Source organism: Centroberyx affinis, unplaced genomic scaffold, assembly GCF_046629955.1.
Source record: "Centroberyx affinis isolate AG114_WGS23_722 - 3 ecotype Tasmania unplaced genomic scaffold, CSIRO-AGI_Caff_v1 ptg000497l_1, whole genome shotgun sequence".
Classification (NCBI taxonomy): domain Eukaryota; kingdom Metazoa; phylum Chordata; class Actinopteri; order Beryciformes; family Berycidae; genus Centroberyx; species Centroberyx affinis.
The window spans coordinates 1-21284 of record NW_027279150.1 but is presented as its reverse complement, the minus strand read 5'-3'; the positions used below and the strand labels follow the sequence as shown (position 1 = coordinate 21284).

At 41.0% G+C, this 21284-nt stretch overlaps 1 protein-coding gene across 1 annotated transcript in view; it reads right to left on the bottom strand.

The window, feature by feature from the left end:
• The window catches only part of LOC139642566 (netrin receptor UNC5C-like), a gene marked incomplete at its 5' end in the record, with an annotated part of 46107 nt that extends 33647 nt beyond the window's left edge, over positions 1–12460 (bottom strand). The window contains 4 exons of the mRNA XM_071517447.1: positions 4461–4517; positions 9273–9437; positions 9663–9830; positions 12280–12460. Of these exons, the coding sequence (XP_071373548.1) occupies positions 4461–4517; positions 9273–9437; positions 9663–9830; positions 12280–12460 (571 nt within the window). The remainder of the gene's footprint in view (positions 1–4460; positions 4518–9272; positions 9438–9662; positions 9831–12279) is intronic.
• Between the last annotated feature and the right edge of the window lie 8824 nt (positions 12461–21284).

The following is a 21284-nucleotide window of genomic DNA, read 5'->3' as shown; positions in this document are numbered from 1 at the left end:
CTTAAATATGTATGTCTCATTCTTCACTACCTCTGACTATAATCCTCACAAGAAAAGGATAATGTACTCAAGTCCTTTCTTTGTTCCTTATATGACTACATCTTTAGTCTTTTATTTCATCTTGCTACTACAATACATGCAAACAAAAATGCTATTTTGGTTGAAACTGGCCTATTCTTTCATTGTGTCTGTCTGATGTTCTTTTAGCTAGCTAGATAGCTTTTTTCTTGACAAGACGGGTGTTGAAAAAGGGACTGAATGTGGGTTTGCACTTTTGACCAGACCCAGATGAATGCATATTGTGTTTGAACCTCTATGTGTGTCTGAGCATGGCCCGAGGCTGTGATCTGTGCAGCCAGAATGACAGAATCAGCAGTGATAGAACAGGTGAAGGAGCAAAGTCTCACAAAGAAATTCTAGGTATAGGCACCTACAAATGCAATTAAACGTGCACATCTGCATTTATATGGATACAAGCACTCATGCGAGCTCTCACACATATGTAAAAAATAAATGCATAGACAGATACACTACATGTACACACACCCACATACATTTTTTTTATCCACAAGTCGTATATCGTATCTCCTGTGCTCTCCCCCCTTTTACTTGACAAGCAGTTTCATGTCCAAAGCACTCACCCGCAAGCCCAGGTAAATTGGATTTAGATTAAAAATATGTGCCTTTGAGTGGACACACCGGAGAGGAATTGAATAAACGATAAATCACCTGGGAAGAGAAAGAGACATTCAAACATCCAACCTGTGATGTTCCAGCAAGTACTATCTGACAGCTCTCTATAGGAGGGAGAATGTTCTGTTCTAAAGGTCAGGACACACACACACACACACACACACACACACACAACAAAAGAAATTCACAAAGACACATGCTTACGAATGGAACATATACACACACAAGCGTGTACACATGCACAAAAACGAAACACACACTTGTATGCGCATCGTGAAAGAGTCAGGAGGTTGAGAACGATCGCATTGATCTCACAGGGTCCAATTTAGACACTATGCAGACAGCTGACATGAAGCTAGTGGTGTGTGTGTGTGTGTGTGTGTGTGTGTGTGTGGATGAAGAACATTCTTATTCCCATAGGTAATCTATCGTAGTTTCCTTTTCTCACTTATGTCAATGTGTTTTTGCACGGTTCTTCCTATTTGCATTTTTACCTGGTTGCATTTGTATACATGCTTGTGTGTATTAATTTGAATGTTTGTGTGCCATTGTGTGTGACTGTGTGTGTGACTGTGTGTGTGTGTGTGTGTGTGTTTGTGTATAATTCCTGCAATTTCCTGAGCCCCAAGGGTTTGCACACATGCTCACACACACACACACACACACACACACGTACACTCATGGACCAGCAGAACGGAATCCCCAGCTAACCCTCAGTCAGCATGGATCCCTGTCTATCGATTGGCTGAGCTTTTTGTCATTCTCTGTTTCTGTCCATTCTGCCACAGAGAGGATTTAAAGAAGGGGGAAACAAGGATAACTCAGATTAGCTCGTCTCTATCTTCTCTGTGATCTGCATCCAAAGCGGAGCTGTGGACAATCACTACTTGAAACTCATTCAACTGCCTTTTTGATCTTGCTTGGCACAAACATGCAAACACCACCCATACCACACTCCTGGCAGACACATTCGCTCAAAGTAACTGGCAGGGATGAGTGGCAGAGAGAGAGAGAAAGAGAGAGGGGGGGGGAGAGACACACACTAATCTGAAGGTGTGGCTACGCTAATGTTTCACAGTGGGGATGGGGAAATTTGATGATGATGGGTACCAAAAAATACTCTCTGGAGTCACTTTGGGAGGGCCAGAAGGTGTATTTGTATGAGTGCACACTACTCTGAAACCTGTATATGAAGTCATTAGCTCTCATGCATAGTGTAATGAGCCTGTAATAAAAACAATAAAACTGTAGCTACCTAATGTAGGCCTTTTAATGCAACTTGTTTCATCCACTTAAAAGGAACATTAAGTAATGTACGACCACTATCGATCTGTCTTGGCCGCCACATTGGAAGAAGTTGTCTCCTCCTGCACGAGTCTCTGGCGCAGCGCTCACCCTCCCACCCCTTTCACCCATCCCACCCCTTCCCACCCTCCCACCCCTTTCACCCCTCCCACCCCTCTCACCCCTCCTGTCCCCTTGAGCTACCATGGCCTGTAATTGACACAAAAAGTCCAGTCAAAAATAAGTCAAATTTTCACAAAAGAGACTCGTAAGCTAGCTAATTAGAGCACAAGTCCAACAGAAATGCTTTGTGAAGGGGTAATATATCATTATGCAAAATACTATAATACAGCATAAATAATAATACTGTTCTGCCATTTGCTTTTTTTGGCTTGAGAATAAGGCTTTTTAGCTTTCATAGCTGAAATGTCCTCACATGGCCGATTGGAAGTGTTTTGAAATTCCAATGGGCAGGGAGCATTAGTTCCAAAACGGTGAGTGTGGGCTGGAAAGTGAGGTTTGAAAGACAGAAATCTCAGCACCTAATGAAATAATTACTGAGTCAGTGGTATTGATCAACAACCTTATCAAACCCCTGCAGATACAGTATGGTCATTTTGTGCTATGGGGCAGCAATAATCTTACTTATTTCCCCTTTAAATGACAGCTGTGGATGCACAAAAATCAGACTTTGGATCTGGAACTCTATGTAGTCTAGACACAGTCCAGCGACAATAAGCACTCAAGCAATGTAAATAAATGGAGAGGAATGGAGTGGGAAAAAGAAATGCAGACACATTTAAATAAACAGCCACGTATCCCCAGCCATTTTCAGGCCACATATAGAAGTGTGATCTCATAAAATCTTTAGAATCACATCTAAAAAATCACGTTGAAATGACAAGTGTAACTGTAGTCAAACATTCAGAAAAGCTGCTAGAAGCTTTCCTTCCTCAGCGCCTCAGGAAGAGCCAACTTGGCGAATAGCGAGTCAATCATGCAACCTCCCCATGCTTATGATATTGACTGCATTTTAAGTATTAAAAAAGAGTGACAATCTGCAAAATGAGCAATGATCTGTCTCCATCGTCTTTCTGGTTCTCTCTGCCTGGGACTATTCATCTCAAACACACACTTTGATGATGAAACTGCTTTAGCAGACCCTAAACGAGAGTCATTATAACACATCACACACTCTCACAGCCTGCTTTGAAGATAAAACGAGAGCTCCGGCAATGAGAGAAATGAAAAACCATGGTAATAATGTATGGTAGGGGTCCTTTCACTCTTGCTCCTCTCAATTTCTCTGTCTCTCTCACACTTTCTAGTAAAACTATATCATTATGTCAGTTTGAGGAACCTATACTAGTAACTGAGAGAGAGAGAGAGAGAGAGATGGAAAGAGAGAGAGAGGGTGGGGAGAGAGAGACAGAGGGAGAAAGGACAGCAGATAGGGATGAATATATTTTTTACTCACCATTATCATTTCTCACCATTCTCATTACTCATTAGATATCTTTCACCCACAACCATTACCCTTACCAGCTGATCTTGTGACTTCCCCGCCTTACCCTTCCCTTAAATTACTATTTTTCACTCCCACAAATGATGCATGACTGTTTTTTTTAAGAGGCAGCTTGAAGATCCTGCACTGACCTTACATTTTAAATGATGTAAGACTGGGCCTATTTTAGTTGCCCACCTCAGGCAGATATGTAAAACAGAAAGTTACCAAGTGACCTAAGCTTCCAAGCATAGCTGTTTATTAAAATTTATGACATTTTTCAACATGGGCTGGGCAGCCCTCCTACCTTTGCTCATAACTTAACAATAACTGGCATTGTTCCCTTTCTGTTTTCCGAAATTAAAGTTAAAAAAAAAACAAAAAACCCTAAAATGGCATGGAAAGTCTCACCGTTTATAATGTCAGCTATACATGATGTCACTTGGGTTGGACAATGTTGCTTACTGAAATTGCTTGAAGCTGGACAGGAGCGCCCAGGGTTCTGGTTCCCACTATTATTCTCTAATAGCAAGAAGATGATGAAGATATTGTACAATACAGCCAGATCTAGCTGGCAAAGACTCACTGGAACATTCCAGTGGAGTAATTGAGCTTGAGTATATAGGCCTTACAAACTGCTACTTCTATCAGGAATAGATTGGCAAAGATCCAAATGATTAACCTACCATGACTTCCTTTGTCTAAGTGAAAAAGAATTAACATTTAGAACTACTGGAGCTACTGTTTGAAGCTTCATTGAAGCCTTATGTTTGATCGGCAAAGCAAAAGAGTGCACATCAAGGGGCCAGATCAAAAGGCACGAGCAAAACTCTTATCAAATAACTCAAAATGACATGGGACAAGGAGGCAGACGATATGGCCCAAAGGCCTCAAGGCTCACTCAAAGAAAGAAACAATAACAGGAGGAAGAGGAGAGAGAGGAAAATGGAAGACGGTAAAACATAAAACATCAACTCACATGTGAATCCCAAATCACTCTTTTCTTTGGACTCAGTGGACTTCTGAAACAATGAACCTTGGGGGAGGGAGAGAGGGGGATGGTGGAATGGATGGAGGAAGGGAGAGAGAGAATGAGGAACACAACAAAATGAAACTCGAACAAACAAATTAAACAAAATGGGACAAATAACAGAACACAGGAATACAGAAAAAATATATATGCCATATATACTGTATATGCCTTTAAATATCAAAGTACTTTCTTTCTTTCTTGGTACATTTAGTTTAGTTGTTTTAGCCCGCAAATCAATTTCAATTGAGGTCCTGAGGGGGGAAAAAAATCACTTTTTGGGGCCCCCATGGGGGGAAAAAGAAACAAAATTGAGGAACCCTGATGTCTGCAGGACAGTTAGTGCTGTGTCATGTTGAGTGGTTCACTTAGCCGTGGCAGACAGAAGGTCTATGACACAGATGAACTGCTGATGTACTGATGTATAATTGAAGTGCTGGTGTATAATTGATAAAGGCAACACAGCAGCATGGTGGGCTTAAAAGCTTCTTGCCAGACCAAGTGGCCTTACTAGACCCACTGATTCAATAGTATAGGGCAGAAAAACACTGACAAGGTTAAGTGGGGTGAAGCACAAACACACAGACAAACATGCAATGACACTCGTGAACAGATGACAGGCATGAAGATAGACCAGTGTTTCTATTTTAACTAAATAGGTGGGTTGGGCCACCTTGCGCAGAGGAGATGCTGAATATTGCCATGGATCAGCAAGTTTTCAAACTTCTGTTACTTACATTTTTCAGTAAAATGCATTATAACAAATATCTTTGTTTTTTTACTGCATCTAATTGATTTATGGGTGGATGAGTGATGGTAGTGAGTGAAACACGTCACACCAAAAACATAACACAATTGTTTAAGCAAATGTGGAAGGAAAAAAATGATGGCAGTAAGATGAAGCATGAATGGTTTAGCGAGAGCTGACGACAAGCGTATAAGGAAGGATAGAAGATAAGGACAAACTTTAAGAAAAACGAAGAAAAAAAGAACAGGGAATGGATGACAGTGAGCAGATGGAAAGGACTCTTGAAGAAAAGACCAATGAAAAAGTGAAGTGACTGTAGAATCCACCTTGAGAACACACAAAGGGAAGAATATATAGCTTTCAGTGGGGGAAATTCCTGTCCAGACAGTCTGCTATGCTATGCAGTACTTGCTGATACTGCTGATCTTTTTGTATAGCACAAATAGGATTTGACAGTGAATCCAAACACTTAAAAGTTACATAACAGTCAGTATCTCCAGTGATTACTCCCATTTTGGAGACCATACTCTAGATTTGATTACTGGCAATGCTCTGTAGCTACTGTTATGAAGCACACACACACACACACACACACACACACACAGAGAACAGGTAGTGAGTGAAATGTCATGTTCTTGAGGATGACAAAGTAGAGCTCCAGTGAATCTCCTCCCAGAAACCTGATCGATGTGTCAGAAAAATGTCAGCAGGCCAAAAGATATAAAACAACAACAAACAACTCTATAAAAAACAACTTGAAAAGACATGCACACAACTTCTGTCAGAGGTAGACACACGCACACATACAGACTCACACCCATATAACTCTATGATACACACACAGACACAAAATAGAGAGGAGACAGTCTAAGCGGGGCCAAAGTGAGGTCAAATGGATTTCTACCACTCAGGATTTAACAGGACAACTTCAGAGAAAAGGGAGTGAGAGACAGTGGCAGAAACAAATAGAGAGAGAGAGGGGTTAAAGAGAGAGAGAGAGAGAGAGAGAGAGAGAGAGAGAGAGAGAGAGAGAGAGAGAGAATAGTAGAGAGTGACAAGGAGAGCAGGAGACAGGCAATGTGAGAGGCAAATAGAGAGAGAGACAGAGAGCAGAGTGAAGTGCTTTTTGAGCACAAAGTCAATTACAGAGCACTATCTAAAACATTAACCCCCTCTCTATATTGCCGGTGCTTTGTCAGTTCATATGCAACCCTAAAACCCTAAAAGTTGCTTCTCCCTAAAGCCTTTGCAACCTTTCTTTGTCTTCCATTTTTATCATTCAATGGAGCCTGAAGATCCGGCGTTAAAAAAATGTAAAAGCAATATCAAAAACAATGCAAAAACAAAAAATAGCAGCTTGTATCTACAGTTCATTTTATGTCAAGTACCAGTAGGTACTTCATTTTGAGTACTCAGTGATGTTGAGTACAAATCTGTGCACTTTAATTGACATTGACAGTGCCGTGTACACAGTATAGAAGAGTGAACAAAAGGAATCTTTTATCAGACTATTACATTTAAAAAAACGGAAATGAAAAGTGTAAAGTATTAATCTGATCAAACACCATCCTCCCTCATGTTTTTTGCAGTGGAATCAACATTTTTCAGCATTACATAAGGTAAATTATTTATTAATTATTTAATAATTAATTATTCAAATTCTTGATATCTGTGGGCTTCACTGATGCCAGGCATGAGTACTTTAGTCTGGTATTGGCACAATACTGCGACTCATGCACCATTTTTTGTGTCTGTACAGAAATGGTTTTAAAAGATCTATCACCTAAAAACCAAATGTAGACTATTATATCCATTACTTGGTGCACGAAACATTTACATTTCAAATATACTTGTATTAATTCTAAAATGCCTATATTGAGGATGTTGTGATTATATTGCCACTGGATCCACATAATGCGACTGTATTGCTTTAGGGGATATCTGACACAAACACAGCTACGTACAAATATGATATATATATACAGTATATATATAAAAACACCGACCCCCCCCCCCCCCACACACACACACACACACACACAGACAGACAGACAGAGACAGACACATACTGTTCATGGATTACTGTTAATGCTACAGGAAACAGTTGAAACATTAGTGCCGACATAAAACCGCATCTGTCCAGTCATTTTAAAGACAGAAAATCAATCAGGGGAAATGAGCCTAAATCTATACCTCTCTAGGTTTTATCCCAGATCCTATGGCCATACGTCACGGGCCTCTGGGAATCCTTTGTATGGATCATAGTTACACTATATAATGCACTGTATCACTGCTGTAGGAGTGGGCAGGGCAATGCACATACGGTAAGTTCTGTCAATAGTATGCATACAGGCAAAGAAACATGGGCAATTTTTTGAGGCATTATATGATATTATATGATATTATATGATATTATATGATATTATATTATAATATGGTCAGGCTATTCTGACTTTGACTCAGTGTTGAGCAACAGAAAAAAAGTTCTTTATTGCTTTTCAGGGTGCTTCTAAAGCTACAGCAGAGTCTTGGATGACCCCAGTCTCAACAAGAATATTTTTATTTTATAGCTGCCATGAGAAGAGAAGTGTGAGAAGAAAGCGTAATGAGAATTGATAGCATAATTACACTTAACAAGCTTGAGTGTGTGTGTCTGTGTGTGTGTGTGTTTGTTTCTAAAAGCACTATTTTCAGTTTTCCACTTTTTTTCTCTATTCTCCTCACTTCTCCCCCTGACAGGCCTGCCTCTCTCTTCCCCCTCTCTCTTCACGTCAGATACTTGTCTGCCAATTACTCTGAGCACAGGGAGTAACAAGCACTTTTCCTACAAGTCAACACATATAATTGCCTCCACCTTGGAAAAACTGCTGCTACTGTATTTGTGCCATTATGACTCAGCCCACATTTTCCATGTGGTTTTGAAAATTGCCACACTTTTTTTTTTTTTTTTTTACTAGTGTCAAAAATCACAAAATTCGGGGGGATTTTTGGTGATTATGCTACCTCGTTATTTACCATTATCTTCCCCTATAAAGCCCCTGTAAGACAGGCGCTTTTGAATTGGGTAATGGACAAGGCAGTGGGCAAGGTAAAGTTATTCACGGTGACATTTAGAAACCCTATCATAAACCTGCTGCAGTGTGCGTAGAAAAGTACAGAAGCGCAACTATAAGACAGAGCGAGAGCAAATCACTATGAAAGTGAGAAAGAGGAGCAGGTACTGGAGAGAGGCGGAAAGCCAGAGGGACTGAGGGGAAGAAGCAAAATAAAGATGGCAATGGGGAGAGAAGGAGACAAAGAGTGGAGAGAGCAGCAGGAGAAAGTGGAGGAGAAAGAAAACAAGCAAGAGGAGAAGGAGGAAAAGTGAAACAGCTCCTCTGGAGACCAAGATACATGAGCAACTTTTTTGAGGCAGTGGAGATGGGGAATTTGTCAGCAACTCGGACCAAGAGTATCTTGTCGTGTTTTATTCCTTTTAGCTTACTGTGTTATTGAGATTGATTTTATTCCCTTTTGACAACTGAAGAGTTCAATTCGAAAACGAGATATCCACCATAAAAAAAAAAAACACTACAAAAGTTTTTAGCCAACTTGAGTCCTCCACTGACGAAATAGTAAGACCTTTAAGAATGAAAGAATTCTTATTTATGAAATACTGACTCAGGAATTTCAGGTAGATTTTTCAATATGGATATTTACCATTTTGAATTAAACTCCTCAAGCCTCATCCACACCACGCATAATATCGCTCATGTCCATTGGTTCCAAAAATTGTCTTTGTGTCACGGCCCAAAAAGAGATGTGGTACACCAAAGCTGAGGTCAATTCACTTTCAAATCAATTAGTTTATAAAGTCAACAGAAACAGACGCTGCAACGCATTTGCTTACAATGGAGCGATCAGTTTTCATTAATTCTGGATTGGCTAGATATGACAGCCTTGGAATAAATGAATTGAATGAATTGAGAAGTGAACTGACAGCAACGACTAGCCTACATATAGCCTGAACTCACTTTGCATACAGAGTCCGTCGGTACAGTTCTGAGACTGCAGCACCAGCCCCTCACAGTCCTTTCCTCCATTTTTAGGAGCTGGGTTGTTGCACTCCCTCCTCCTCCACTGGGTACACTCTGTCCCACAGGCCGACCACTTACTCCACTCTGTCCACACACCATCCACTGGAGAGAGAGAGGGAGGGAGAGAGAGAGAGAGAGAGAGAGAGAGAGAGAGAGGGGAGAGAAGGAATGAGAAAAAAAGATTAGAAGAAAGATAATGTTCTCATTTCAGAAGCTGAAGGCAGGACAGAACAAGGAGAAACTTGAGGCAAAAGAGTGAAATATAACAAATTTAGAACTTAAATAGAATAGAATAGAATAGAATAGAATAGAATAGAATAGGTATACCGGTGCATAGTGTAGTGCAGGCCAGTTTCTGTATGGCCTGTCCATCACAGGGCAACCCTCCGTTCAGCGGGGCGGGGTTGGTGCAGCTCCGAGTTCGTTTCTGGAAGCCTCGACCGCAGCGGCTGTTACACACCGACCACTCCGTCCACGTTGACCAGCCGCCATTCACTGTGACGACAGAGATCAGTCAGTCAATCAATCAATCAATCAATCCATCCACACTGCCAAAAACGTCCATCTTAACAAGTCATTTAGTCTCATATTCAGCCTTCAAACCTTACTTTTTTTAAACCAAGAGAAAAATTCTGCCAGTGAGGTGAGATATCTCCACTTGTTTCCAATGCAGTTTCACTTGAAACAAGTCAGAATAAGGCAGATCACTGCACTACCATCAAGAAAATGACACTTGATTCTTCAAAATTCTTGAAACAAGTTGTATTTGCATTGGAAACGAGCAAAATTATCTAACGACATTGACAGATGGCATTAGATAGACTTGTTTTAAGAAAATTGGGATTTTAGTACTCAATAATAGGCTAAATGACTTGTTAAGATGGAGATTTTTTGCAGTGCATTAATCAATCAATTAATCAAAAGAACAAATGTTACTTGGCATGTTTTTTTTTTATATATAGTCCTTGTGCTGAGCCATTTAAATGACATTAGGGTGCATTAAAATCCCATTGTAGAGTTTCAGGAAGGCATGGTCCTCAATGGAAAAATCAATCAGTTTAATGGTAGCATTTGATTTAATTATACTATTTGTTTTGATGGAGTGAGCAAGTGTTTTACAGATGCCAGGAGGCTGGGTAGTTGAAGTTTAGTGAGAAAACAGCTGGATGGACTACACACAAACACACACACAGTCCCACACAGTCTTACTACTACCTTGCTCCTACTGTACCTTCAAGGCAGCATCACACTTTCCTACTGTGCTCATACACAGTGAATCCGCACTACAACAACTGCTTTTGTGTACCTTCTTCTCTACATCTCTCCCTCTTTCTCTTTTCTTTTTTTGTCTCTATCAGTCTTTTTGTTTTTCCCTCTCTTGCTATCTCTTTCTTACTGTCTCTCTCTCTGCCTCATGTTTCTGCATAAGATTACCCTGCATCCCGTCATAGTCAGATTTGACTCGTACTTGATGCTTTCATTTCTGAAGTGAAATGAAGGCAGTGTAGTGCAGACAGGGGATAAGGTCGACAGGAAGAAAGACAGAAATATAGAGAGGCATAAAGTTAGAACAAGAGAGAAAGAGTCATAGGGACCCAGATAGAGAGAGAGAGAGAGAGAGTTGACATCCAAAGAGATGTAGTGGGTTGAAATTCCTCTGCTGCCCCTCGACAGCTCAGTTACAGCCCACTGGGCAGTGCCCACTCCTCTCCCTGCGCCCAATTAGAAAGAAATCATCAGCAAGGAACATCAACTATCCGTTCCTTTTCTCATCTACTTTCTTTGGGTTTCCTACTCTCGCTTGAACTCCTTCTTCCTCTCCTCACTCACTCGCTTCACCCTCCTCTGTTCTCCTTTGTTCCGTTCGGCTCTCCTCAGTTCGTCCTCTGCCTCTCCTTTCTCTTTTTCTGCCCTCCTTTATACACATCTATTTCTGTTCCATCTTTTTTCTTCTGTTCCTCTGTTTCTTTACTACTATTTCACCTTGTCAACAGTGTCGGCGAGGCCCTTGTGGAGCCGAGAAGATTGAACCAAAGATTGAACAATCTATTTCTGTAAGGATACATCAGTGTCAAGCCACTCCATCTCTCGCTGTCTCTATCACACATGCACACACACACACATACACACACACACACAGTTATTTTTGATTGAAAACGTCCTCCTAGCGAATAGAGTAGGTGTTATATTTGAGAGAAACACTGTGAGTGTGTGTGTGTGTGTGTGTGTTGCTATTGTGTGCTGCTATACGCAATTTCTCTTCAAGATTTTTCCCATCCTCTCATGTTAGACTGGCATTTGGTAAAATAAAAAAAAAAAGGCAAGGCATATGAGGAATGTTCCAGCTCACAACATTTATAACAAACATGCTTTTTCTTTGCTTTGTCTTCAAAACAAACTCCCTTCATTCAAATTTAAGGTATTCGAAGTTAGTCAGTTTTTGTTGTTTATAGCTATTATCGTACCATATGCCGCACAATTCATTTTGCTGTGGCACTCTTGGCTGAATGCGCAGACATTTGGAATGCCCGAATGTTCTAATTTAAAACTGAAGGTGTGATTGGTGGATTTTAATTGGGTGAGGTCAAGGGTGATGTGGGAACATCAGGCCAATCACAAAGAGAGCGTGTTGGCATGGCAATAGAGCTAATTAAGTGTGGCAGATGGGGGCTGGCTTGGCTGATCACCGTGGTTAAGGAAACTATATTGTTGGGTAGTCGCAGCTAGGCTAGCGTTCGAAAAGGTGTCAGTAAAATGGACTGATTTTGAATATTAGACACACAAATATGAACAAACACACACAGACACATCAACTAAAAAAAAGTGGATTATTGCTTGACAAGTTTAATGGCTGCGTAGGTGTGGTTGGCTGTGTCGCACACTGTCTCTCGCCCACACAAACCGGCACACACACATGCATGAAGACACACACACACACACTTACCATAAACAATAACAGTAGCCGTTGTGCTACGTCTTTTGGCCACTATATTCTTAGCCACACACGTGTAGTTGGCTGTGTCAGACAGACGCGCCTGTTTGATGATCAGGTTGTGATCGATGGTGATATAGAAGTTTCTGTCCTCTGCTGGGTCAATTATCTCTTCGTTCTTCAACCACTCCACCTGGGAGAGAGAGGGAGAGAGACAGAGAGAGACAGGGAGAGAGGGAGAGGGAGGAAAAGCGAAGAAACAGGTCAGCCAGTATATAAAAGTTTCTCTATTCCACATACTCCGACAACTCCACCTCGGAGAGACAAAGACAGAAGATGAGAGGTGATTATATCAGAGGAGAGATGATAATGGTTGATGGTGTTACTCTATAATTATACTATAGGACCGTGGGTTTCAACTGGTTTTGCATTGGGAGACCCTGTCTTTGCTATTAAGTCGAAAACCAATTATACCACACAAAGCATTATTCGTCTACAGTTCTTTGTTTTCTGTGACCCTGTCAGAACCCACCAGCTGAGTGCTATAGGATCATGTTACAATCTTGTTTTTTTCAACTGATCCACCCTGGGAGGAAGGGCGGATGAAAAAAAAGAAGGGGAACAAAAGAACAGATTAGATAAAAATGGGTATATGTGATGTTTTTCAAACAGTCCAACTGAGAGAGTAAAAGAAGAGCAAAGGGATTAAGTTGGGGTGTTGCTATAATCTTGTTTTTCAACCTTTCCAGCTGACAAATAAAGAAGGGATGGATGGACTTATAATAGGATGCTGTTATAATCTTGTTTTTCAATGGTTCCACACAGGAAAGCTTTGTGGAAATGTCAAGTTGGGATGAGAATCCCAGTACATAAATATATATATAAAGGAGAGAAGGCTCTACAGTGACTACTACTATATCTTGTGATCTATCCTGGTTTATCCTCCAAGTTGAAGGATAGCAGCAGAGAAGACTGTATTTGTCACAGTAAGAGCAGAGCAGAGTAAAGGCCATGTTACGGCCATGTCACCAATTGGGAAGCTGGGAAATGTATTCACCAGCATTACTTTTTAACTCAATCTTTTGTTCCATCTTAAATGACTTAAGGTCAGTCAAAAAAGAGTAACTCTATATATTAAGAAATTAAGATTAGACATAATACAGTATGTCATACACAAACACAGATTGCATAAAAATAATAACAAGCAGCTAAATGTGTTAGGTTAGAGGTAGGATATGTGGAAAAAGCCTATAAAAATGTTTGTTTTCACTTGAATCAAGTTGAATGCTTACTAGAAGCGATGCAAATATTGGCTACAGACATCAAGTCAAAACGCATCATACAGTTGTAATAACAGAAAGAACAGAAGACCCTTGACAATGTTTCACCCCGGGGTGGCAGCGGAGAAAGAAGGGAAATTTCCCAAACATATGCTTTCGCAAGGTACTTTGGGTGAAGGGTAGGACAGCGGGAAACTATCCTATTTATGAGCCTAATCACATTTCCTGAGTGCTGTATTTACTGGTCCAAACCCTCATAAATTCAGCCTGTCCAAAGCTTTATGGCAAGCACATAAATGTCCGAGCCACGTTGTTTAATTCACGTTGTTTAATTTCCTCCTCCCTTCGCATTAGGAAATGGAAATCTCAGATGCAGAAAAGAGGAAATTCTGTGTTATTCTTCAGTTTACTGCCTTCTCAGGATCCTCTGTCATTCTCAGGATCTCTCACTCTCTCTCTCTCTCTCTCTCTCCCTCTCTCTCTCTCTCTCTCTCTCTCTCTCTCTCTCTCTCTCTCTCTCTCTGTCATACTGTCTGCTTCTCTCTCTGAACTTAAGAGATTCAGCAGTACTCTTTGACCATGAGGCTCAATGTAGCTCCGAATTCTCAATCTTGAGTGAGATGCAGTATGACCTTTCAGTTTCTATTAGAAAGAAAAGGTTATGCTGGGGGGAAAAAAAGCAAAAAAAAAAAAAAAAAAAAAAAAAATATATATATATATATATATATATATATATATATATATATATTGAGAGAGAGAGAGAGAGAGAGAGAGAGAGAGAGAGAGAGAGAGAGAGAGAGAGAGAGAGAGAGAGCTATATACAGCACGAACATTCAGGCAAGGAGTTTATCCATGGAAAAAGTGGAAAATAGGTGCTCTCTTGCAAACAAAATCAAATGCCACATCTGTTATACTGTGAACAAATACAGCAGACTCTTTTTTAAATGCATTTTTATTTATTCATACTCAGGTTAGTTAAATAAGCTGTATTGTGGTCACAGCAAAGAAAGTAATACACTGCTCAAATACAGAATCAAGTCTCATGTATTTGCAGCATTCTGTATGCAAGACAAGACAAAAGAGGTGTTTTGTTTACTGTGTTACTTGGGATTGAATGTGGGTCCTATGCCACCCTGATGATGTTACTTAAAAAGGATATACAGTGATCAAAAAGAAAGAAAAAGAGATCATGCAGGAGAGCTCAAGAGGCAGGGTCTAGATTCATAGGAAGGTAAGATCTCCCTGCTCACTTCACTTAACTATGAACCTGACACAAACTTACAAAGCAAAGCTGAATGCAGCTCAGCACTACTGTTCAAGTGACATTTCATTTCATCACATCATTGTAAGTTTGAAGTACTTACGTCCTCATAAACTCTTTAGAAGACATTTTCAACACATCAGCAAGGTCCGTTTGGGACAAACACCCACACTGTATTCACAAAATACCATTAGCAGCAGCACACACTGTGCAAACACATGTTGCTATTATTCTTTAAGACATGTCATATTTTAGAGTGACACTGGATGTGTTGTGCCCACATCTCACATCTTGGAACGTTAATCAGTATTGATGTCAATCACTAACTTTTCTTTCTGGTAGTCAGTAAAGATTATTACTTTTCACACATATGATCTAAAGTGTCTTCAGACTACTTTAAAATTCAATATGAGGAATTAAGCCCCACAGCGCATTCTGTGGCAGTGATGTATAGTTCTTTCTGAATACACAAAAGGGATTTTGGGAGTTGTGTGAAAATTTGCAGCTAAGGTGTTAATCTTCAAGTTAAATTTTCACAGTAACAGAACTTTACCTTGCTTTAATAAATTAGATACTGCTCAAAAAAGGACAACTATGATTTGCAGAAAATCATTTTCTCAAGTGGCATGAATTGAGTTTTCTTAGCGTACAGGTGTAGAGGAGTGAAGCGTCTCAGCCCTGACTGGCTGACCTCAGTTCGTCTCGTGATGACCACGGCGTTGTGGTAAAATGTCTGTGTGCCGGTGGTGAACAAGTGGTCCAGGGGACATGGGATATTAGAGGTTGAAGGCTAAAAAAGTTAAACTGGGAAAGTGTACTGAATAATAAAAATGAACTCAAGTGAAAAATCGCTTTAAGCTATCTCATGAATATGAGTCCTGAGGGGCTACAAGTGTGTCCTGATTGTATTCAACTATTATAATGTAGAACAGTTGGAGAGTGAGAGGGGGAGGTTTGTCCTTCAGTGGATTTGGATTGTATTCTAAACTCTGTTTCCACTTTATTAGGTTCACCTAGCCAGTACCAGGTAGAACCTTCTTTTGCCTCCAGAAAAGCCAGAATTTTTCAAGGCATGGAAACATTCCATAGGGATCTTGGTCCATACTGACTTGATAGCATCACGCAGGACCCATTATCCTGCTGGAAGTCTCCATTTGAAAACGGGCAGACTATGGCCATGAAAGGATGTTTAGGTATGCTGTGGTATTCAAACGATGCTCAGTCGATACTAAGGGACCTAATGTGTGCCAGGAAAACATTCCCTACACCACACCATCTGTACCACTGACACCAGACAGGATGCTCTGTGCTGCTTAGGCCAAATTCTGACCCTGACATCTGCATGTAGCAACAGAAGCCACAATTCATCGGACCAGGTGACAATGTCCCACTCTTCAGTTGTTCGGGTTTGTTGATCACGTGGCCACTGTCACCTCATCTTCTTGTTCTTCGCTGACAGGAGAGGAACCCGGCAGGATCTTCTGCTGCTGCAGCACATTCTTTTTGACAAATTATGCATTCAGAGACGCCCACCTGCACACCACTGTTATACTGAGCCAGTGACTGAGTCAATGACGTGTTTTCACTGAGGGGATGTTTTCGTTTATCCCACCATTCTCAGTAAATTGTAAATCCCAGAAAGCGCGGCTGTTTCTGAGATGCTGGAACCAGTGCATTGGCACTAACGATCAAACCACATTCAAAGGGTTTTGCCCATTCTATCATTTGGTTGAAGAGTAACTTAACCTCTCCACCCTGACTGCACTTTATTTATAAATGACAAGTGTCTATAGGAGCGAGCTATTTGGGTAAGCCGGGAGGTGTACCTAATAAAGTGGATAGTGATCATATGCTACAATTTTTGTGCATGTGTGTCTGTGTGTGCACTTAAAAAGGAAGAGAAGAGGAACAAACGAGAGGAACAAACCAAGACTCTGAAGTTAGAGATACTTGAAGGGAGGGAGAGAGGAAGAGAGAGAGAGAGAGAGAGAGAGAGAGAGAGAGAGAGGCAAGAGATGTGAGTGGATACACAGAGCAAAAAAATCAGAGGTGAAGGATAGAGGGAGGATTGGGGGATAATTGAAAGAAGAGTGTAGGTGCCAACACCAGTGCTTCATCTGAGAAAGATGAAAGAGAAAAGAGGAACAGACCAGTCGTCATTCACTTTGATGCTTTGAGACGCGGCTTCTCTCACATTAATCACACACGCATGTAAACAAACACCACACACACATACACACACACACACACACATGCACAGGCACAAAGATTTAGCTAAACCTTATTTGACACGTAGCACATTCACATCAATCCATGAACATGTGGGTGTACAACAAGAAAAATTGGATTATAGTGGCATTCGCACAAGCTGTAACATGAGGACAAGGACACAAAGATACTGTCAAATTCTGCACAAGTGCACCTGAGGACAATCACAGCAGGGTCAAGAACTACAGAACTGTACTTATTGCCCTGTACATTAGCATAGTGAACAATCCATTAAGGGGTATGGTTGATTTGTAACACTTTCTAGGTGGAATGCCCTGCTTAAGTGGAGCGAGCAGAAGATGTTAACATGTGAATCATAAAAGGAAGAAAATGTAACCTGGAAAAAAAAATAGAAATCAATGTGAATGTAGTTGAGAATAATTTAACTACTTGAGCTGTGGTTGGCTGAACTTGCAAGACATTTAAACAGCGGTTAAATGCATCAAGTGTTCCCAATCGAAACATACTCAACATTGTTGAGGCTGACTCAACTCAAAAAATGAGAGAGAGGAGAGATGATAGAGAGTGTGCACGACGACTGTATGAATTTAGTTAGGACAAATATGACAAATGGAGAAAATGACACAGACAGACAGAGAGATAGAGAGTGACTAGCAACAGATATGGATATGGTAGTTTCTGATATCCAGGCTTCATCTTCCTACCTTTTCCTTCTCTGAAATCTTATATACTACTCTAACTCTTGTCCATCCAAGGATATATCCATCTATTTTTCCTACCTTCCTTCCTTAAAACTATATACTGTAGTCTGTCAACAACACCCGGAAAACACCAAGAAAGATGACTGGCAAATTAATTTCAAGTACAATTCCAATTAACCTAGAGAACATTTTGTTTTTTAACTTATGCTTATGCAGAAAACACATTCCAGGAGTGTGTGTATGTTTAAGAGAGAGAGAGGGAGAGGGAGAGAGAGAGAGAGAGAGAGAGAGAGAGGAACTGCTCCATACATGGTAAACTATAGATCCTCAATACACATACAGCTGCACACCCATAGAGGACGGTACACACACACAGGAAGGCAAAACCACACAATACACTAACTAGCAGCACCAGTCATTTCATCAGAAATGACTTTTTGAAGGCAAACCCAACTGGCTTCATTGAAATGAATATCACAAAAATGCATATTCCTTGTACACTCAAGTTGAACTCTATTTCCTAGATCAGTGGCTCTCAATCAACTTACTGAGGCACACTAAAGAATTTATGTGCGTGATATGATATCTTGTCGTCGAGTAGTCTATTGCATATGTTGCTTTCTTTGAATTGTCAAATAAAGTCATTCACTCAATATATCAAGTAATCAATTAATCAAATAAATCCGGTGTGCTGTGTGAGCTTTATGATTTTTGTTCAAATGTGAAGAATAGTACACATTTCTTCCAGTGTGTGATCAGGAAGTACTTGTATTTTCTTAAGTGAAAAGTAATGCGGCCCTTTACCAGCAGCTCCTTATTTTCTGCTCTTGTATGATGATGCGTTGAAAAGATCTGAGATGATGCCTGAAGGTTGAAGTGTGTGTGACTGATGTGTGCTGTGCTGGGCTCAGACAAAGAGACCACATGTGGTGGCTACAGTACCATTGCGGCTGCATCATTAGACACAGCTAGCGTATTTGTGTGTGCACGTGAGCGTGTGTGTGTGTGTGTGTGTGCGTGAGTGAGTGTGAATTACAGAGGGTGGCTGATTGGATCAAGCCAACCCCAGTGGAGAATCTGTATTTGTTATTTTAACTCTCTCCCCTGCATCACCTGTCTCCCTCCCTGAACCACACACCGCTAGACACGCACACACACACACACACACACACACACACACACACACACACTAACAAACCTTTGGTTTATCGCCATGGTGGAGATTTGATATACTGTAATGGCATTATACATGCCTGTGTGGAGATATTTCCAATGGTGCCAGTGTGTGATGGTAGCACACACACACAAACAGACATGCACCCCTTGACACACACTTGCACATGCACAGTCACAGCCAGTACCCTTGCCCTCCATTTCAACTGAAACAGGATTTCAAAAAGGTTCAAGAAGAGTCCAGGTTTTTTTTTTTTCATCCACAAAGAAATCAGTTGGGTTTCTCTTCAAAGGCATACAGGCTTCGTCTGATCAATTAGAAACAGTCTTTTTCTATGAATTTGCTTGATCCATTGACCCAGGCATTCATCTGCCTAAAGGTATATTTCAATGCTTGGATCCCTGAATACAAGATAAAAGCAGATAGGTATTTTCTCAATTCTGAATGATAACTTAAGTGACTCAGATATACAACTTTGTCTTTTTTTACTCATGGAGAATCTATAATCTATCATTTCTTTCTTGGTTTTTGAATACTGCAGTGTAGCAGCACAAAGGGATTAATTCAGATATGCAAATACTTTCATATATTTTCTTTCTTTCATTTTAAGGACAAACGTCCCATCTCATACTGTGCCATATCAAGGCAGCAGAAAAGTGTAATGTAGTGCACAATCTATTGAGATATGCATCTTTCTTTGGCAGTGGAACAAAGGATTGGTCACATGCTGTGCAAGATAAAAGTAGGGCAAGATATAGAGATATATTTTCCCTTTTGTAGTACTGGAGAGCAGCACAAAATGTTTTGCAACGCAAAGCCTTACTGTGTATCTGCTACTGAGAGCCAGAACATCATAGACACACTGTGTGACAAAGAGAAGCACAGTATAAATCTTGCAAGAGCAAAACGAATGGCAGACCACAGAACAAGAAGTGAGATAACAAAGCAAAGAATATCTATGACAAATGCAAAAATATGACATGCTTTGTAGAGCCACTACAAAGCCTCTCATATCGGAGTCGATAACAGTGCTGAGATACTGTGTCTATGGATAGAATCTTCCACTGAATCACAACATTAATTTTTCAAAGTAGTAGCAGCCGCAAACACACACACACACACACACACACAAACACACACACACACGCATAACACCAGTATGCAGAATGATGTAGTTAGAATAACAGAATAGACCAGCTACAATAAAATATGTCTCTGCTATCAAAGATAGGCAGGGATATCAAGCTTTGTGTGTGTGTGTGTGTGTGTGTGTGTGTGTGTGTGTGTGTGTGTGTGTGTGTGTGTGCGTATGTGGGGTTGTGAGTCATCGGAGTGTTAACATGTTCGTCACTGAGCATTATCCCCATGATTAGCTATATTATCTGGATCCCTATAAGACCAAAGATGAGTGGGTTGAAGAGCTCTCTTTGTGATTATACTACCTATGTGTGGGAGGGGACTGAGTGTGTGTGTGAGTGTGTGTGTGTGTGTGTGTGTGTGTGTATATGTGTGTGTGTGTGTATGTCCATGTCCTAATCCCCCCCCCCACACATACACACACTCCCAAGCTTTGTCACTTCATTTCACGCCAGGCTGACAGCGAGGTGTTACTTATCAGAGGACAGCAGAGGGTGGAGACGAGGAAGGGACGATCAAGAGAGACAAGGAGAGAGACAGGGGGTGGAGAGAGTGGAGAGAGAGAGAGAGGGAGAGAGACAGAGAGAGAGAGAGAGAGACAGAGAGAGAGACAGAGAAAGAGACAGAAGCAAAACAACCCCTGTCCCTCACCCTCTGTCCTCTTCCTACCCGAACACCCCCCCACAAACAAATCCCCTTGCCTTGCCAACACACACACACACACACACACACACACACACACACACACACACCTCTGCCAGATGTGCCATGCTCATTATTATTGGCTCTGACTGGCATCTAGAGACCCATCAGCATAATTGGCATGCTTGTTTCCATTAGCAAACACTCACACATGCACGTATGCTCACACAGACACACACACACACACACACACACACAATGCCACATGCTAGCCCAGTTCTCGAGAGCCCAGTCAGTCCAGTCAGCAGAAAATAAACGGGGAGAGGAAAGAAAGAATAAACAAGAAAAGACAGAGGGTGGGGGCATGAAAGTAGGAAGGCAATAGAGAGAGAGAGAAAGAGAGAGAGAGAGAGAGGGGATGAGAACAGGTCAGAGAGAGAGAGGTGGTGGGGATGGAGAGATTAAGAAAAGAAGGTGGAGTGACAGAGGGTGGGAGGAACAGAGAGCAGGTGGGACAAATCTTATTGAGGGGAAACAGACAGATAGACAGAGACAGAGAGAAAGAATGAGAGAGGCAGACAAAGAAAGATGAG